The sequence below is a fragment of the Ochotona curzoniae genome, unplaced genomic scaffold (assembly GCF_017591425.1).
Source record: "Ochotona curzoniae isolate NIBS_2020 unplaced genomic scaffold, NIBS_Ocur_1.0 scaffold_4701, whole genome shotgun sequence".
In the NCBI taxonomy this organism is placed as follows: Eukaryota; Metazoa; Chordata; class Mammalia; order Lagomorpha; family Ochotonidae; genus Ochotona; species Ochotona curzoniae.
The window spans coordinates 27,510,332-27,531,132 of record NW_024467122.1 but is presented as its reverse complement, the minus strand read 5'-3'; the positions used below and the strand labels follow the sequence as shown (position 1 = coordinate 27,531,132).

Sequence of the window (20,801 nt, the reverse complement as noted above, 5' to 3'; positions counted from 1 at the left end):
GGAGCCCAGAGCCTCTTCCGGGTCTCTCATGAAGGTGCAGGTCCCAAGGTTTTGGGCCATCCTCAACTGCTTTCCCAGGCCACAAGCAGGGAACTAGATGGAGAGAGGGGTGGCCAGGATTAGAACCAGCGCCCATATGGGATCCCAGGGCACGTGCAAGATGAGGACTTTAGCCGCTAGGCTACTGCACCAGGCTCAATACTTATATTTTTAGATGCTGTGTTGCAGACAAAACCTTTTCCAACATAGCTTTTTTAAAGATTTCAAGCTAGGTCAACTGTTTTAATTTTATGTCAGTATGATTGATCCATTTCTGTATGCGGTAGGGATGCTTCTACTTTAACATACAGGACTTCTTTTACACACAGCAAGATATCTAGAAGAGATAACTGGCATTGGTTCAGTGACAACACCATCAAGGTCTCCAATTCCATGGGCCTTTCCTGCAGTTACGTGGCGCACACTGCAATGCACAGCAGTGTTTCTGTGTTCAAGGCTACCCAGAAATCCTTGTCAGCTCTGCTCATGTTGGCCACAACTGTAAAACACACTAACAGCTCTAGCTCCCAGATGGTGTGAAGTGAAGTTGTAGGGCTTTCTTTCTGGTCTCTTAAATAAGGGAGGTAGTGAAAGAAAAGGTTTGAAATGATCATGAGTAAGGTACCCAGTAATTTTACCAGCAATTATAATTAGAGCATACCAAACTTTGTATCTAAATCCTTTGTTAGTCTTCAGGAAGCTCATTTTCGAATGGCAGTCCAAATTCTTTTTTAACACCAAATATTTTAACATTCTCTCATTGTATAATCTTTGTTTCAATGCTATGGTCGGGCCTGGCGCAGTAGACTAGCAGCTAAAGTTCTCACCTTGAAAGTGCCGGGATCCTATATGGGCGCTGGTCGTAATCCCAGCAACCCCACTTCCCATCCAGCTCCCTGTTTATGGCCTGGGAAAGCAGTCGAGTATGGCCCAAAGCCTTGGGACCCTGCACCTGTGTGGGAGACCCAGAGAGGCTCTGGGCTACTGGCTTTGGATGGGCTCAGCTCTGGTCATTGTAGCAATTTGGGGAGTGAACCAATGAATGGAAGATCTCTGTCTGTCTGTCCTTCTCTCTGTAAATCTGACTTTCCAATACAGATATATTAAAGAAAAAGTTCATACAAGTAGGCTTTCAAGTTCATCAGTTAATAATCTGAAAACTTGACAGAACTAAGGTTTTAGAAACTTTATATCTGAATTAAGTCTGTTGTGAGTAGTTCAGGATGGTATGACAGCTCTACAATATATTTTAAACATAAAATTTTATTATAAAATCAGGTTTACAGAGGAGAGACAAAGATCTTCCATGCACTGATTCACTTCCTCAAATTGCCACAATAGACAGAGCTGAGCCAATCCAAAGCCGGCAACCAGGAACTCCTTCCAGGTGTCCCACATGGGTGCAGGGTCCAAGGCTTTTATCATCCTCGACTGCTTTCCCAGGCCACAAGCAGGGAGCTGGATGGGAAGTGGAGCACTAGGACACATACTGGCGAACATAGGGAATCCTGGTGCATGCAAGGTGAGGATTTAGCCATTGAGCCTTCACACCAGACCTGACTGTGCAATATCTTATGGTCCTGGATTAAATCTACATTCCTAGTATGCAGTTTTCATCTATTTGACAATTCGATTGCTTTATCTCTTGGTTCACATCCATATTTCATGAAAAGTTCCTTGTTGGTTATAACAACCCTTGTTGCTAATAGAGTAACAGAACTTTTCAGATCGGCTCAGCTGCAGCTGTTGCAGCCGCTTGGGGAGTGAGCCATTGGACGAAAGATGCTCCTGTCTCTCCTCCTCTCTATATATCTGCCTTTCCAATTAAAATAAATAAACCTTAAAAATTTTTTTAATTTTCTTTGGAAAGTGTTATTTACAGAAACAGAAAGTGAAAGATCTTCCATCTGCTGGTTTATTGCCCAAATGATTGCAACAGCTGGAGGTGAGCAAGGAGCCTCTTCCGGGTCTCCCATGTGCATGCAAGCTTTGGGCCATCCTGGACTGCTTCTCCAGGTTGGGGCCCCAGCTTCCTGGCTTAACCTACTGTATCACAAATATCTGCCCCACGGTATTTCTTGAGTAACCTCACTTTTCCTTTGTTTCTATAGGAGATGTTTCTTTTTGCTATAAATAAAACACAAGCAAGGGTGGATAGTAATACGTTTACTATTTTACATAACAAAAAGCACAGAGGTAAAGCAGTGCCAGGGTTGGTTACTCGGCAGCACAGCTGAGCTGCTTCCGGACTGTATCCTGCTGTTTTCAGTGTGATGGCTTTGACGTTCAGGCTTGTCTCTTCCTTGTCCATCAGCAGGCTGGTGCTGCTGCTGAGGTCCACACATCCCAGGCACCATCACCAAGCAACAGTGAAAAATTCTGAAAAGCCCTGATACTTTGTCTTTTTGCCTCATTAGCCAGGACTTCATCAAATGCTCAAAATAATCAGAGTAACCGAGGGTCTGTCTCTCTGGAAATGGAGAAGCACCCTTTTTCTATAACACAAGGCAGCCACGGAAAGTTAAGACTAAAAAGAAGTTTTGCTTGCAAAGAAATGTGGACACAAAGTGGCTAATGCACAGCCAAATGAAAGTATTTAACAAACCCACTGATTTGAAATGCAGCATTTCCTACACAGTTTCTATACATACTGTTTTGAAAGTCTGTTTTGTTCCTTTTGATCTACCTGTAGGTCATTAGCTAGTCCTGGATCATTCTGACCATTTTTAATTGGTAAGCATCCCATTTTTTGTTTGTTTGGTAGAGTCTTCTCTGAATATATTTTTCCAAAATCTGAAAAAAGAAACTCCCCAAATCATCTGAGGATCAGGATTACTTAAAAACAATTGAGTGAATCTAATATACTTATAATGCCTTTCTATGAAAGGAATGGTGTGCCTCACCTGAGTTTTATGTCCTAAAATTTTATAGTTTTTAAAATAGTTTTTAATATAATGTTTGTTCCATGTCATTACAAGTTATTCCTTTTACTCCTTCATTTTTATGGCAGAGAGCCTAGTATAATATTTTCATGTGCCAATTACCCACTTTTGCAAAGTTCTCTGTCAAACAAATACAGGCATAAGGTCAGAATTAAATGAGAAACAAAGTACAATTTGAGTCATAAGAGTCAAGATCCCCCAACAGGCAGAGTTGGTGATAACTGCTTCATAAGCTAGACAGATGGGAAAGGGTGGTGTGAGAGATGTAACAGCTGAACACTGACCCTAACCCACGGAGCAGATATGATCCAATGGCTGTCCATGAGTTTGGCCCCCTGCTGAAACCCAATTATCTAGTCCTCTGCGCTGTGGGAAAATAAATAAGGCAATAATCATAGATTGAACCTTCACCGGAACTTGCACGCCTCAGGAGACAGGCTTAAAGATGTAACAGGAACTTATCCTTCCCAACATACCTAATATTCTCTGACTCTAATGTCACCAAATTAACATTTATACTAACCTGTACTCTACTTTTATTATGTTAAAGAGGCTTTCAAGCACTATTAATTTACTATTAAAGTAAAATTAAGTTTTTAAGTAATACAGTCATATATACAATGTATACACATAGAAAATCTAACATGAAAAAAATCCTTATTCAAAATAAATTACAAGCAATAAAAGTTAAGCTTATTTTAGTGTACTTTTAAAAAAATAACATTCGTACCTTATCAAAATGTATTTATTCTAATACAGATGACTTAATGGGCACACTTTTATGCTGACTCAGCAAAACCTTAGGTTTGTGTTTCCACCTATAGTTAAATACACATCAGTCTAAGTAAAAAACACTATTTAAAGTAAGAATTACATCTTAGGGTCTCGTTATTTGAAGTCAGGTGTGCATCTTGAATAGTTGCAGTAAAGTGTAAGTCATAGTAGATGGTCCTTTATCAGATTTAACTTGTTCTGTTAGAATGATAAAATATACCCTCAGTTCTATACAAATGTCCAACAAAGTAGTTAAATCATTACGACTTGAATACTTTATATAGCAATAATTTATCTCTTCACAATAGTGAGGCCTTGTATTTCTACTATGTTCTTACAGCTTCTGTATCATCACCTGGAATTTGCCTAAAAAAGAAAATACACAAAATTATTTCCTGATTTAAGATACAAGGAAAATAAGACTACTCATTAATTTTCTGTTCTGTGCAGGAAGGAGTTTCCATTAATAAAGTGGCTATGTCATAAAACTGCTCATATTCTACATAATCAGAGCATGTGTGAGTAAATGCCTTTGTTTCTCCGTGATTCCTGTGTTCTGCGTGTTTCCTTGGCCAATGATCATAGTAAACGGGAAGGAAACATAGTGAAGCTCAAGTGAATTCTGTTTTTTAATGGTAGTTCTGGCAAGATCTGTAGGAAGCACTTGGGTGGTAATAGGGCAGTTTTATTTTAATGATATACATATCCTAAATAACTTTAAAAATATATTTTCAGGGGCTGGCACCATGGCATAGTAGGCTAAGCTTTAGCCTGTGGCACCAGCGTCCTATACGGATGCCAGTTCAAGTCCCCCACACTCCACTTGTGATCCAACTCCCTGCTGGTAGCCTGATAAGGCAGCAAAGAATGGCTCAAGTCCTTACGCCCTAGTGCCCTCATCAGTCTAACACCCACTGTAAGACTTGTGACCCTAGAAGGTCAATGAGCACAGGATTACAACTGAGTGGATAACTTCTGTATGAGAACAACTGGATGGGTGCCATTTGTGTGACTGCTATCCTTTGCATGAAAACAACTGAGTGTGTACCATTCATGTAACTAAATGGATACCATTTGTATGAGAACACTTGGTGGGATACACAAAACAAGGCTATAGAAACAATTGATGGCTTCTGTTGATAAGCTCAATACTTCCTCCCTTATCCCATATGACCCTGGGTCTATAAAGTCTGATGCCATTAATAAACTTCAGCTTTCAACCATCAGTCAGAGTCCACATGTTTTATTATCGGTTCTGTGCACCAAGTCCATCACTGCAGGGCAGTGACAGGAGACCAAGAGGAAGCTCTTGGCTTTCGTTCGGCTCAGCTCCGTCCATTGTGGCCATTCAAGGAGTACACCAAGGGAATGGGAGATATATATATCTTTCTGTCTCTCTTCTCTGTAACTCTGCCTTTCAAATAAAAATAAATGGGCTGGTGGCATTGCTGGCTAATCCTCTACCAAAAGGTCTAGTATCCCATGTGGCCACCATTTTGAGTTGCAGATGTTCCACTTCTGATCCAGCTCCCTGCTTATGGCATGGGAGAACAGCAGAGGACAGCCTAGGTCCTTAGGCCCCTGAGTACCCACATGGGGGCCCCTGAGGAGGATTATAGCTCCCAGCTCAGGACCAGCTTAACTGGGATTATGGCCATCTGGAGAGTAAAACAGGAGACAGAAGATCCTCTTGGTAATTATTACTTTTAAGCAAAATGTCTTAGATTTTAATAAAATCTTTTCAATAATAAAATTAAAACTCTTGTTAAATATTATAAAGTGCTATCTTAGAAATATATCCCACATTTTCCTCCAAAAGTTAAGTATTGTCCTATATATATTTGCATTTCTTCAGAAGTTTTTCTTTTTTTTTTAAATTTACTTATTTTTATTGGAAGGTCAGCTCTACAGAGAGAAGAGATAGAGAGGAAAATCTGTCAAACATTGGTTGACTCCTCAGAAGGCTGCAATGGCCACAGTTGAGCCGATCTGAAGCCAGGAGCTTCTTCCAGGTCTCCCAAGCGACTGCAGGGTCCCAAGGCTTTGGGCCGTCCTTGACTGTTTTCCCAGGCCACAAGCAGGGAGCTGGATGGGAAGCAGGCTGCTGGGATTAGAAACGACATCCATATGGGATCCAGGCGTGTGCAAGGCAAGGACTTTATATGTTAGGCTGTGGCGCTGGGCCCTCAGCAGTTTTTCTTACAGCATTTTTTTATTACTTATTAAAATACTGAGGGGCCAACGTTGTGGCACAACAGAGTGCATCGCCAATATCCCAAACGGGCGCTGGTTCCAGTGCTGGCAATTGTTTCCTGATCTACTTCCCTGCTAATGCACCTGTGAGAACAGAAGATGGCCCAAGCGTTTAGCCCAGGCCACCCAGAGGGAGAGCCAGAAGAAGCTCCTGGCTCCTGGCTTCAAAAAAGCTCAGTTCCAGCCGCCATGCCATCTGGGGAGTCAAACAGTGGATGGAGGATTTCTTCCTCTCTCATTTTCTCTTTTTCCTTCTCTCTGTGGATTCCCCTTTCAAATAAAAATAAATAAATAAATAAATATCACTGAATGAGTATGGTATGCTACATGTTAAATTGGTAAAACTAAAATGAAACAGTTTTAGCATCTTTAGTTTACTCTAAGTTTAAAAAAAAAGCCTCCTTCAAAATAAAACATTTATAAGAACCCTCAAAATAAAACATTTATAAGAAACATACACCTGGGCCTGGCGCAATGGCTCAATGACCAAATCCTTGCCCTGCAAGCACTGGGATCCCATATGGGTGCTGATTTGTGTCTTGCTCCACTTCCCCTCCAACTCCCTGCTTTTAGCATGGGAAAGCAGTAGAGGCTGGCCCATCGAAGGCTTTGGGACCCTGCACCTGCATGGGAGACCAGGAAGAAGCCCCTCACTCATGGCTTCAGATAAGCTAACCTCTGGCCGTTGTGGCCATTTGAGGAGTGAACCAGTGGATGGAAGACATTTGTATTTTTTCTTTCTACATATCTTCCTTTCCAATTAAAAGAAAAAAAAAAGAAAAAAAGAAATGTGGATTCAACTTACAGGCAGGCATTGAAGAAACTTCAGCTGTTACAATACTTTTTATCCCCAAGTTTGACAAGCCACCTCTGATTAAGCCACATGTAAATGCTAAATACTGAAAGGAAAAAAAAATTGTTAAAAATAGTACAAATTTACTAAAGCAAAGAAGGTATTGCTAAATATGACATTTCCTTAAACCATACTATCGATAAGTTATTGCTTTTTAAAAAAAAAGTTGCAAAAAAGAAACTTTAAATTACTGAAGAGTCTGAGTTTTGGATATTTTTAGCAAATAACGCTCATGGACACATGCCAACTTGGCCAGTGAGGACTCCGAATCCAGGACGGGGCACAAACAAGCCTAAAAATCCAACTGGTTTGACAACAGCCAAAGTAGCGATGTCTATCACTGACCTGTGCCATGGGCTCTAATCACCATGCCGAGCAGTAGGTCTCTGCCTGCTCTAACCTCACATGGCTCCTGCTGGTGTGCTGAGCCTTCCTATCAACTCCGCAAGCTAACTGTGCCACAGGCCCATAGCATACTGTTTTAAAACTGGAGGATCAAGAATATTAAAATGGGTAAAGCAGTGAGAAAAATTACATACTAACAATCTAACTATATTTAATTAAAAATTGAAGTAAATGGGCCCAGTGCAGTAGCCTAGCAACCACAGTCCTTGCCTTGCATGCGCCAAGATCCCATATGGGTGTTAGTTCATATCCTGACTGTTCCACTTCTCGTCTAGCTCCCTGCTTGTGGCCTGGGAAAGCAGTAGAGGACATTCCAAACTCTTGGGACCCTGCACTTGCATAGGAGACCTGTAAGAGGGTCCTGGCTCCTGACTTCAGATCAGCTCAGCTCTGGCCAATGCAACCACTGGGGGAGTGAACCAGGAGACAGAAGATCTTTCATTGTTCTTTTCTCAGTATATTTGAGATTCCAATAAAAAATAAATAAACCTTAAAAAAAACCCACTAGATTTATTTAGACCAAAGTTCTTGATGATCTACATCTATATTGCCTTTATGTTAGATAATATAGGTATAAATAAATTTTTACAGATAAATAAAGGTTTATACTTGACCAAGATAGCTTAATCACTTCAAAGGATTTTTACATTTAAATATGTCAACATTTTTAAACTTTTATTATTATTATCATTTTATGATACATTTCCACAGGGCCTGACATTTTCCAAACCCTTCCCTAGGTCCCCTACCTACCCACCCCTGAATTCCCCTAGACTGTTACTATAGTATAGTCCTCCATGTGCAGTCCTGTCCCATAGTCTTTTCCTTCCTATACAAAATGGCACCCGATTCGGCCCTAGGGTGTGACTGTGCTGTGAAATCCACCCTGTCCCCACACTGTCCATCTGGGACCTGCCACTCTGTTTCTGCTGCTGGTCGAATCAAACAGACCCGCAGGACGGGCAGTTCTTTGGGTTCATCACCTGAGCTTCTGCTGAATGTGCTTCCCACCTTGTTGCAGGTGGAGTTCAGATCGCTGGGCTGGAGTATCAGTCACTGCAACACCACAGTGTTGTGTCCTCTGCTTTCCTGTGTCTGTCGGTCTCCAGGTACCCCTCTGCTGTTGTTCTATCCTCTCCTATTTCCTGGAATGTGCCCTCTCTGCTTCACTCTAGCCATTTCTGTCTGCTTAAACATGTCCTTACCCTATTCTGCCACATTGACTCTAAAATCTGTCAACTTTGTAAACTAGTCATTGTCTATTACAGGAAATTAAAAATCAAAAATTATATTAAGTCATACAATATAGACATACCTAGAATAAAGCATGTATTCTTTATAAGATTTATTTTATTTTAAAGGCAGATACACAGAGGAGATACAGAGAGAAAGATCTTCTGTGCTGGTTCACTCCCTAACAGCTTTTTCCCCCAGGTCTCGCACACAGGTGCAGGTCAAGGCTTTGCACCATCCTCTACTGCTTTCTGAGTCCACAAGCAGGGAGCTGGATGGGAAATGCAGCAGTTGGAACACAAACCAGTTCCCATATGTGATCCCATCAAATTCAAGGTGAGGATTTAATCACTAGGTTATTGCCAGGCCCAAAACAGGTATTCTTATAAAAAAAAAAAAAGGTTGATATAAAACTTATTCTTTAAATCTACAAATCATAAACTCTGAGGTAAATAATTTTGCATAACTAATACCAGCTTTGTACTTTGGTGTTTTTAACCAATATAGCTATGCTATTTTCAACAATCTGTCGTATATCTACATTATAGTAGCATTTAGCTGTAGCAACTCTTTCATTGGTCACTATAAACCCATATAGTACAGTTTAATACAATGGATATGTCTTCTGTCTTGTAAGAAACAATTCTAAGCTTTACAACCTATTTTTAATTCAAGCTTGTTATTATTAGTGTAGTATTTTTCCTTTTCACAGAAAATCCAAATCTTCTATTTCATGAAATACCTTAGATGCATGTTCTAAATACTGTTTTCCTGCAGACATCTGAGTTAGCAAACGGAATTTGTTGTCTTGAAGCACATAGATGCCCTGATCCAAAATAGGAAAAGGATCCATGTCAACATAATTAAATTTATCTCCACAATAAGAGTTTTAGAAAAACATTCAAAATTGTTAATTTCCTTGGTCAAATTTTCTTTAAAGGACAGCATTCTAAGATGTTCTGTTCAGCTCAGAGCAGATTTGTAACTTCAGTATTTCATAGCACTAACATTTGTTATACACTAAATACATCAAGATGCACATGAGAGTCTTTTTCCTTTTTCCTTTTTCAGTTTTGTACAAAGGAATCATTAATGCATGTTCATTTGAAATCAGATTATTGAATTATGTTTAGAAGGTCAATGAATAGTCACTTTTTCCCAATCCAAGTAATTAAAAACATAAGATTTGTATTGTTGTAAGAAAAAAATGAATTGGAATGTTAGATCAATTGTCTTCCTATTTTATAGTTCAAATGCCAAGTCTACTCTAAGTATTCTTTGAGGCTTACAAAACCAATTATCAAATGAACCACTTTCTATGCGATCTACTGAATCTATATTAACAAAATATTTGAAAAGAAAATAAATTAAATTTTAGTAATTAATATAAAGACATAAATGTAATAATATATAGTGGTTCTCCACAATACCACTACTCAGTACAAATGACTAAGAAATCAAATTGTAAACCAAATATCACTCTAACATTTGTTACTTTTCAAAGCTGAACATCACTTATATAATTGTAGGAAATACTTTATTGACTTCACCCTACTAAAGAGAAAAATTAATGATTTAAGAAACATTGCATTTTGTTATCCATCATTCCTATATAGAATGTGGGGAAAAGTTCTAGTCCAAGTTTGCAATTAATAAATAATCTTTGGAAAGAGAAAAAAAGTCCAGAGTTAGTCAGAAATTATTTTAAGTTTTAAATAGCTAAATTACTAAAATGAGACATTTATATTAAGTTCAATAGTTTTTTCAAACAGGCCTTAATTTATCTAAATACCTGATGATTTGTCCTTAAATTGTCAATTTGTTTCTTGAATACTGTAGTCCAAAAATCTTTACAAACGAATTTCATGATGTCTAACTCATCCTTGAACCTTGCAGTATCTTTTGTGAACCTAAAGAGATCAGCTAAAAGTAAGAGTGCTTTTTCTCCAAAGGAAGCAAAAAGGGCAAATTATCAAATACTTTCCACATGCCAGAACATCAGTGAACATTCATGAAGTAAGAAAAAAATGTACGTCCGCATCTCAGTGCAATCATATTCTGCTCTCTAATTTTGGGGTCTGAAATTAAGAGTTTATTGATTCAACAACAGAGCCAAAATTTCAGGTACAATTCCTTCTAGGATATAGAAAATAAAGAGCTAATCATGATCATAGTTATGTACAAAATATAATCATAATTTAACTATTCAGATAATGAGAAAGGGATAGTAAAAATAAATGATCCACAAAGATTATTTAATACATAAACACTGAATCTAATTTTAATCCATATGCACTTAAACAAAATTACAATCATGAATTTTTAAAGAGCCCACTAGACTCAGTAGGAAATGCAATGAGACTTTTTTGGATAGTGTTTTGTTTTCACGGGAGAAAAATCTAGATAAAGCATTACTTTCAAATATGAAAACAACATTCTAATAACTAAATTAAAATAGAATCAGAACTAAAAACAAATTTTATTCAATGAAGTAAAGACAAAAATTAAAATTCAGAAATTAAAGCTGCACTATCTCAGGGTAATGCAAGCTTTTGAAATGGGTCATCTTTGTTCATAACCTACCTGGAAGAAAATTTTCAAATCCATACTGCTCACCTTTCTATCAATCCTTGTCCCACTCGAAAGCCCATGTTTTCCAGCTTAGTTATACACCGTCCATTTTCCTATTTTAAGAAATAAGTTTTGAAATCTTCTAGAAAGCCAAGACATTAGCATCTGAAAACTTAAAATATTGGCTAAATGTGAATGTAAATATTCAGATTTTGAAACTAGCATTTTAATGAAAAAGTGACTTAGTCATAAGTTTTCTCACAAACTACTAATCTGTCATGATTACTTTGAAGGAGTACCAATGACTCTTCCGAAAGGCTCTTCTCTCCTATGTTACAAAACCCGGTCACCGGATCTGCTTCCATCCGCCACTGTCTTTACACTAACCCTAAGCTCAAAGCTCCACACTTCCCACACCTCTCTACTTGGTTTTTTTTTTTTTCCTTTTTTGAGGATTAGTGTGACACACTCCCCTTGTACCAACCCCTAATGTTTCTACATCGTTAAGAATCCTGCATTTGGTTATATGTTCTTAGAGTCAGGGAGGCTGTTTTTTTTTTTAAGATTTATTTATTTTTATTGGAAAGTCAGATACACAGAGAGGAGAAGAGACAGAGAGGAAGATCTTCCGTCCGATGATTCACTCCACAAGTGAGCGCAAGGGCTGGTGCTGCACCAATCTGAAGCCAGGAGCCAGGAATTTCCTCTAGGTCTCCCACAGGGGTGCAGGGTCCCAAAGGCTTTGGGCTGTCCTCAACTGCTTTCCCAGTCACAAGCAGGGAGCTGGATGGGAAGTGGAGTGGGCGGGATTAGGACCGGCGCCCATATGGGATCCAGGTGTGTTCAAGGCGAGGACTTTAGCTGCTAGGCCACGGCGCCGGGCCCATACCTCTCTACTCGCTACACTCACCCCACCCCATCTGCTCTGGTCTCCTTGCTGACCCTTAAACACAGCAGCAGCCATGGAACCTGAGGGTTTCTGCATCAGCTGCTCCTCCTCCAGCAGCTCAACAACCAAATCCTTCACTTCAAATCTTCACTCTCCTCACCATCCCAATGAAGCTCATTTTAACCTTCTTGCTAAAATTGCCTGCCATGTCATGTCCCTTCAGCAGCTCTCTACCTACTGACTGTGTGTCCCTAGACCAGCAACAGCAACAGCTTAGAACTTGCTAAAAATATTCATTCACTAGTCCCTCAACCCCTCACCACTCCCAGTGAGTCAGAAACAGTAGGTGTGAGACCAGTATCTGTGTTCTAACTAAGCCCTCTGAATTCTGATGTCATATGTCACTTTTCTACTTAATATTGCCTCAGAATCTGTTTTAGGAGCCAGCACTACGGCTTAGCAATGTTAGGCTGCAACCTGGGACACCAACAACCCATATGGGCACCTGTTTTAGTCCCTGCCGCCCCATTTCTGACCCAGCTCTCTGCTAACACACCCAGGGAAGCAGCAGCAGATGACTCCCGTACTTAGGCTGCTGCGGCCCTCATCGGAGACCTAAATGGAATTCCAGACTCCTGGCTTCAGCCTGTCTGGGCCATGTGAAGTTTCTCTTTTTCCTTCTCTAATTTTGCCTTTCAAACAAGTAAACAAATCTTATTTTAAGAAACAATTTTTGGGTTCAGCATTATGATACAGCAAGTTAAGCTGCTGCCTACAATGCTGGCGTCCCCCATGGTTACTGGCTCTAACCTGGCTGCCCTATTTCGGATCCAGATCCCTAACACACCTGGTAAAGAAGTAGAAGATGTCCCAAGGGTTGGGTCTTTAAAATGGCTTTCACCATTTTTTTCTATTTACACTTTTTTAAAAAAAGATTTATTTTATTTTACTTTGTTTTATTGCAAAGTCAGATACACAAAGAGAAGGAGAGACAGAGAGGAACATCTTCCGTTCAATGGTTCACTCCCCAAGTGGCTGCAACAGTCAGAGATGCGCTGACCCAAAGGCAGGAGCCAGAAGCCTCTTCCCGTTCTCCCATGTGGGAGCAGGGTCCCAAGGCTTTGGGCCGTCCTTGACTGCTTTCCCAGGCCACAGGCAGGGAGCTGGATGGGAAGCAGGGCTGCTGGGATTAAAAGTGGTGCCTAAAGGGAATCCTGGCGAGTGCAAGGTGAGGACTTAAGCCATTAGGCTACCACACCAGGCCCTACACTTTCATTTTTAAGTCATTTCATCTTTCTATATATATACATATATAGTTTTATGTATTTATTTTTTATTGAAAAGACAGATTTATATAGAGAGAAGGAGATAGAAAGATTTTCTGTCCACCGGGTCACTCCCCAAGTAGCCGCAATTGCTAAGGCTGAATTGATCCAAAGCCAGGAGCCAGGAGCTTCTTCCAGGTATCTGAGTGAGTACAAGGTCCCAATCCTTGGGCCATACTCTACTACTTTCCCAGGCCTCAAGCAGGGAGTTGGATGGAAGTAGTGGAGTAGCTGAGACATGAACTGGCACCTATATGACATCCTAGCACTTGTAAGACAAGCATTTAGCCACTCAGTAACTGTATTGAGACCCATCTTTGACCATTTAATACAGGTTTAATATTTTATTTTTTTCTTAAAATAAAGATGTATTTATTTTTATTGGAAAGTCAGACATACAGAGAAGAGGAAAGACAGAGAGAAAAGAAAAAACAAACAAATAAAAAAGAGCAAAATCCTTCATAAGTTGATTCACTCCCCAAGTGGCTACAATGGTCGGAGCTGAGGCAATCTGAAGCCAGGGGCCCACAGCCTCTTCCCAGTTTCCCATGTGGGTGCAGGGTCCCAAGGCTTCGAACTGTCCTGAACTGCTTTCCCTTGACACAAGCAGGAAGCTGAATGGGAAGCGGGACTGTCGGGATTAGAACTGTCGTCCATATGGGATACCAGTGCGTGCAAGGCAAGGACTTTAGCCGTTACGCTACCATGCCAGGCCCTATTTATATCTTCTGAAGCCCAACTGATTTACACTAAGCAGTAAACTAAAGGCTTCATTATTTGCTCAACTTTCTTCCAAGGAAATGCATTCCAATTATGAGCCCATGCCCACTCATTCTGTATTTCTCATACTTACTGACCAGACAGAGTCATCAAGAGAGCCCACAAAATCCTCAAATGAAGCACAAATCTGTATGTGGCATTTGGCATAGTGGTTAAGACACCATTTTAAACACGCAGCATCCCTTGCCAGAGTACCCAGGTTTGAGTCCCAGCCCCGCTTGTAATTTCAGCTTCGTGTAATGCATGGTAGAGGGTGAGGTGGGATGGGAATCCGTGAGGGGCAGGGAGTGAACAGCAAGGAGGTGATGGTTCAAATACTTTAGGTCTCTGATTCCTAGTAGGAAGCTTCGATTATGTGCCAGGTTCCAGTCTTAGGCTAGGTCCAGTCTGCTGTTGGGACATGAACCAATGGAATACAAATTAGGTCTGCCTCTTCAAATCAAATGATATTTTAAAAAAAATTATAAGGAGGGGCTGACACAATGGCTTATTTGGGCTTATCCTCCCACCTGCAAGGATAAACATCCCATATGGGCACCGGTTCATATCCCAGCTGCTCCATTTCCTTTCCATCCAGCTCCCTGCTTGTGTCCTGGGAAAGCAGAAGATGATCCAAGGCCTTGGGACCCTGCACCCACATGGAAGACCCAGAACATGCTCCTGGCTTCTGGCTTTAGATCAGCTCAGCTCTGACTGTTGCAGCCATTTGGGGAGTGAACTAATGGAGCGAAGATCTTTCTGTCTTTCCTCCTCTCTGTAGATCTGCCTTTCCAATGAAAATAAATCTTACAAAAAAAAAAAAAAAAGAAAGGAAAAAAAACTGTTACAAGGCATTGAATTTCCTCCATTTCTGACATTCTTGCTGACTTTCCACTCTCCCTTCCATACTTACTCAAGGCCTGCAGATTCTACTACCTGTCAAACTGTTCTCTCCTTACTATTCTGGTTTTAATTCAGACCATCTCCTGCTGTAATTCTTGCAATAATGGGTGTTACTATGAAGAAGCAACTTCTTTCTCTAACGCAAACACTAAAGCATCTTTCTGAAATGTGAACAGGTCACATTGTCCCCGCCCCTTAAAAAGCCTCTGAGAATGGTCCAATCATCTGAGCTGTTTCCCTCTAGAGCTGCCAATTCTTTTCACTTACCATGCTTTCCACAGTCACAATGAAACACTTCGGTGTATTTGCTAGATCCACCACTTTGGTACTTTATGTCTTTCACGTTCCTACAGGGCTTTTCCTATTCCCCATCTCCCAGCCTCCACCCATCTCCATCAGCAGTACTAGAGAATGGTTTGTGACTCGAGCATGACTTTGGGATACCTCAGTTATAAAATCCGTGAGACCGCTGTAATTCTACACCTAATTCACACCCAATACACAACATATTCCTACCCCAAACACTGCAAAGTCACTTTCATAAGGATAGAGCACTACTTTATCCTCAGCTCTGTAAAGCAGCTCTAGACCAGTGGATAGTTTCTGTATTTAAAGCCTGTCTTCACAGTATGGTTACCGCCGGCTACTTCCCTAGGCTCCGACCTCAGACCTCACTGAGCTTTTCTGCCCTGGAGTCGTGTGGAGTGGAACTGCAAGGGGGAAGGAAGGACAGACTCTCCGCCGGGACAGGCCTGTCCAGTGAGGGAGGCTCGGGAGTGCTGTAACTGCCGGCCAAACTTGCCAAGGGGTCTGCATTCCACCCCACCAAAAATCACAGCAGCAGATACTAAACAGAGACGATCTCCGGCTTGCAAGACGGCCAGAAAAAAAAAAAAAAGAGAGACAGAGAAAGACAGGCAGACAGGCAGACAGACACCAGAGGAAAGGAAGGAAGGTAGGATGCCAGAGGAGGCAGCTGAGGAGGGGACAGGTCACACCCCGAGATGCTGAGGGCGACAGCAGGGGCTGAAGGAAAGAACGTAGGTGAAAGAGCTTGAGAGGACGCAAGAAGAGCTCAAGGGCGCTGTGGCAGCACTCACCACCTCCCCCTGCTCCGCGGACTTGTACACTCCGGACACTATCTCGTTATGCAGCAGCAAAAACAACGCCTCGTCCGCCATGTCTTGCTTATTCTTCCAAGCTCCGGGTTTGGGCTCTAGTTTGGGTAGGGCCCGGGGAACTGGCCCTCAGCAGAGCAGCACGGCCCGATCCCGGCTCCCCCGGCTCCCCGGCTCCCCCGGCTCCCCCGGCTCCCCCGGCTCCCCCGGCTCCCCCGGCTCCCCCGGCTCCCCCGGCTCCCTCGGCGCCTGGCTGCTAGGAGATCGGGCTGGCTTCACAAGGCCGGTACTGACGGAGGACCCCTACTCGGGGTACCGCCCCGGGGCCGAACCCGACAGGCTGCCTAGGAGACCCGAAGCCCGCGGAGACCCGTTCCGGCCCGGGGTGGGGGGCGGAGAAGCGGTTTCCGGTCGCCTCTAGCCCGGCATTCCACCAGCTCTATGGTCATGGAGCTCCTCCCGGTGCACCGGGACACGAGGAAAGCGGCTCCCGCCGGACTGCCGGGGTGATGGTTGAGGGTGCAGGAAGACAGGGTTCGCCAGCTGCTCTCCCCGCGGTAATTAGCTATACAAATGAAGGCAGTAAGACTTTCTGTCGGCCCGGCGCGATAGCGTGGCGGCTAAAACTCCTCGCCTTGAACCGGTTCTAATCCCGGCTGCCCCGCTTCCCATCCAGCTCCTTGGGAATGCAGTTTAGGATGGCCCAAAGCCTTGGGACCCAACACCCGCATGGGAGACCTGGAGGAGGTTCCTGACTCCTGGCTTCGGATGGGCACAGCACCGGCCTTTGTCACTGCTTGTGGAGTGAACCATAATCAGACCGAAGATCTTCCTCTCTGTCTCTCCTCCTCTCTGTATATCTGCCTTTCCAATAAAAATAGATCTTTAAAAAAAAAAAAAAAAGGACTTTCTGTCGGCCTCCTGAAAAGCCAGAACTCTGTCCCAGTCTCTTGTGTAAAGTTGTAATCCCAGAAATAAATAAATAAATAATAGGTGGTAAACATTTGGGACACCCACATTATCTGTGTCTGAGTTCAAGACTGAGGTCTGTGGGGAAAGCTTTATGGTGTAAGGCCGCACGAAGTGAGGACAGCCTTACCGACTTACTCGAGAAAGTGAGTCTCCCCAATGATCAACGAAGATGAGGCTTGATGCAAAAGCGTGAGGTTTTATTCGGGTACCAGCGCGCTGGGGCTGGAGCCAGTTCCTCACGCAGGAGGGCAGACACACCAGCAGTGAGCCATTACACAACATTTTTTATAGGCCAAAATTACTTACACAGCATTTTAAAATCACTTGTACAAAGGGGTAAAGGCTAAGACCATAAAGCTAGGGGCTTTTTTCTGACCATTACATCATAAGACTGCTGTTTCTTTCAGTTCCTTGTCACAATTTTCCTTGAGTTTGCTTTTCTCAGACCGAGTTTGCCTTTCTCAGACCTTTGGAGCCTCCTTGAAGAAGTCAGGGACTTTCTGTCTCCTCACGATTTTACCTTGATTCCTCCTGAGATACTTATCTCAGGGCCACTGTTGAATTTTGTGTCCTGAATCCCAATTGAACTTAATCATTTACCAAGAGAAGTCCTATTCAGCTATTCTCAGCAAGCGAGATACAGAAAGCAAAAAACCAAATCGAACACCTCTATTCTAAATATTCTCCTTCAATGGCACAGCAAATTAAGTCCCTGGCTGTAACACTGGCACCCCGTATGAGCTCCAGTTCGAGTCCCAGATGCTCTACTTCTGATCCACTTGGGACAGCCAAGTGTCTGGGTCCCGCTACCCATGTGGGAGACCAGGATGAAGTTCTGGGCTCTGTGCTTTGCCTCAGCCCAGACCTGGTTGTTGCAGCCACTTGAGGAGTGAACCAGTGGATGGGAGACTTTCCTATCACTGTTGCTCTGCGTTTGAAATAAAAAAGCAAATCTTAAAAAAAAAAAAAAAAAGCGAAAATGTGAGAGGAGTTAGACTGGGTAGTAGGCAGTTAGGGCATTCTGGCCCCAAGTCACTTTTTTGTCAAATATAAAGGGGTATTTTCCCCACTATGTCTTGGATTCACCAGAGCACGTCTCTCCTGAGACAAGTGCATGTCTTATCAGGAATGCTTCCCCAAGAGACAAGGGCGATATTAACATATCAATTCCCCACCTGAAGCCTCAGCCCCATGGTGTCTCCAGCCAGTGCTAAGCCGGAGGGCTTCACACTGGCCTCTTTATCATTAGAAAGGGACCAAGGAAGTTGGCCAGTGACACCTTTCTGGCCTTTTGTCCACAGTACCATGGAAACCAGGAATTTTCTTTGTTTATGGACAGACATCTTTGAGGGAAACCTTTAAAAGATGCTTTTCCCACCATTGATACCGGTCTTTTTTACTTTTCCTCCTGCCACCATGGCAGAGCATCTCAAAGCCCCCTCCCGTCACTAGAACGGGAGTCTCCTTTCTCAACTTTTTCTAATAAATCTTACTTTAAAACTAAACTGTGTCCGCACGAAAATTCTTCTTTCCTGCGAGAAAACAATTGAGGTTGCTGCCATACTCGGAGTCAAAAACCCTACAACAGGGCCCGGCGCGGTGGCGCAAGTGGTTAAAGGTCCTCGCCTTGCACGCCCGGGATCCCATGTGGGCGCCGGTTCTAATCCCGGCAGCCCTGCTTCCCTTCCAGCTCCCTGCCTGTGGCCCGGGAAGGCAGTCGAGGACGGCCCAAGGCGTTGGGAACCTGCACCCACGTGGGAGACCCGGAAGAGGCTCCTGGCTTCGGATCGGCATAGCACTGGCCGTTGTGCTCACTTGGGGAGTGAATCATCGGACGGAAGACCTTCCTCTCTGTCTCTCCTCTCTGTATATCTGCCTTTCCAATAAAAAAAAATAATAATAATAAATCTTAAAAAATAAATAAGTAAAATAAATAAATCTTTAAAAAAAAAAAACCCTACAACAAAAAGAGAAGCTATTTTAGAAGATCTCTATTTTACTGCATGTCCAATAAATAATACTTAAAAAAAGTAACTAGGGGCCCAGGATGACGACGGTTCAGTTGCTAAGCCTTACCTTGCATCTGCCAGCACCCTATATGGGTGCTGGTTCGTGTCCCGGCTGCTCCACTTCCCATTCAACTCCTTGCTTGTGGATTAGGAAAGTAGAGGACAGCACAAAACCATGGGACCCTGCACCTGCATGGGAGAGCAAAAAGAAACTCCTGGCTCCTGGCTTCAGATTGGCTCAGCACTGACTGGCCGTCGCAGTTACTTGGGGAGTGAACCAGAGGATGATATTCCTCTCTGGGTCTCTTTCTCTCGGTAGATCTGACTTTTCAATAAAAATAAAAGAGAAATAATACTCAATTTTTCTTCTTTCAACAACACTTCTTTATAACACTCTATATAATTTACTTTTAAAAAAAGATTTATTTTTATTGGAAAGTTAGATATACAGAGAGGAGGAGAGACAGAGAGGAAGATCTTCCATCTGATGATTCACTTCCCAAGTAACTGCAACAGCCGGTGCTGTGTCAATCCACAGCCAGGAGCCAAATAGAAGCAGAAATAGGGGAAAAAAAATCTAATTCACTCCACCAAATGGCTGCAATGGTCAGAGCTGAGACAATTGGAAACCAGGAGCAAGGAGCTTCCTCCAGGTCTCCCACATGGTTGCAGGATCCCAAAGCTTTGGGCTGTCCTCAGCTGCTTTCCCAGGCCACAAGCAGGGAGCTGGAAGGGAAGTGGAGCTGCTGGGATTAGAACCGGCGCCATATGGGATCCCGGTACGTTCAAGGCGAGCACTTTAGCCACTAGACCATGCCGCTGGGCCCACATAAACTTACTTTTAATATATATTTCCACACTCTTCCTTCCTGGAAGTTCCTTCAGAACCCTATATTGCACGTTGTATTATCCAAAGTGCCTAGAATATGTTTGGCGTATCAGTAAATAATTGGTGATGAAATAGTTCACAAAACCCAGAGCTTCAACGACGTTGTGTTAAGAAATCCCCACCCGCACCCCGCCTCCAAGTCTAACTTACTGCTGTTACAGACCAGGAAAATTTGAAAAGGTACATGAAATAAAAATGGTGGTTCAAAGCAAATACATTCAGCCTACGAATAGCCATCCTATGATAGCTATCTAAGATTACTCATGTTTCGGTGAAGAAGTTTTCTGAGCTACTCTTGGTACATTTCTCAAATTGGCAGTGCATGCAGCACCGGAAGCCGATTTTCTCTGGCACACACTTGTGGGTCTGATCAGACACGGTGTCAGGCATCACCTTACAGGCTGCAATCATGCTATCTCCAGGCTTCATTTCCTTATCAGTCTTAAGAGGTTCGTATCTAAGCTCTTGGTGCTGAGGAGTAAGGCTTTTAAAGTTTCACACTGCGTCCACACAGTTCTTAACAAGTGTCAGCCCATAGGAGTCTTCGGTTCATCCCCCTCCACCCAACCCACTTAAAGGAGGAGGGCGCTCACTTCATCTCTGGGCATGCGCGGCAACCACGCCGTCACGCCCTTTCTTAATTACCCACCCGGGTGGGAGAGGAGGGCGAGCCGACTCGTCTCCGACCCTCCCTGATGAGATTAATCTTTCAAATGGTATGAAGGACGGTCGCACTACAGCTTAAAAGGTGTGGAAGAGACGGCTTGCTCTGTCACCACGCCGCCCTGCAGGCCCGGCCCTGAAGACCCAAGTCTCGAACCCGCCCCGCCTTTGCGCTAAAGCGGGACCCAGCCATCCGCAGCTCCG

At 42.9% G+C, this 20,801-nt stretch overlaps 1 protein-coding gene across 4 annotated transcripts; it reads right to left on the bottom strand.

The window, feature by feature from the left end:
* Window positions 1–3,131: 3,131 nt before the first annotated feature.
* TRAPPC6B (trafficking protein particle complex subunit 6B) lies at window positions 3,132–20,482 on the bottom strand. Of its 4 annotated transcripts, none has more exons than XM_040969068.1 (6): window positions 20,367–20,482; window positions 11,116–11,183; window positions 10,292–10,409; window positions 9,242–9,325; window positions 6,814–6,907; window positions 3,132–4,121 (listed from the first exon to the last, which is right to left on the bottom strand). In XM_040969068.1, the coding sequence occupies exons 2-6, from the start codon at window positions 11,148–11,150 to the stop codon at window positions 4,090–4,092; spliced, it is 363 nt and encodes a 120-aa protein (XP_040825002.1). In that variant the 5' UTR covers window positions 11,151–11,183; window positions 20,367–20,482; the 3' UTR covers window positions 3,132–4,089. The 4 variants fall into 4 exon arrangements, with proteins under 4 accessions (XP_040825002.1, XP_040824999.1, XP_040825001.1 ...); XM_040969065.1 differs by lacking the exon at window positions 20,367–20,482 and adding an exon at window positions 16,047–16,245; XM_040969067.1 differs by lacking the exons at window positions 6,814–6,907; window positions 20,367–20,482 and adding an exon at window positions 16,047–16,245.
* Between the last annotated feature and the right edge of the window lie 319 nt (window positions 20,483–20,801).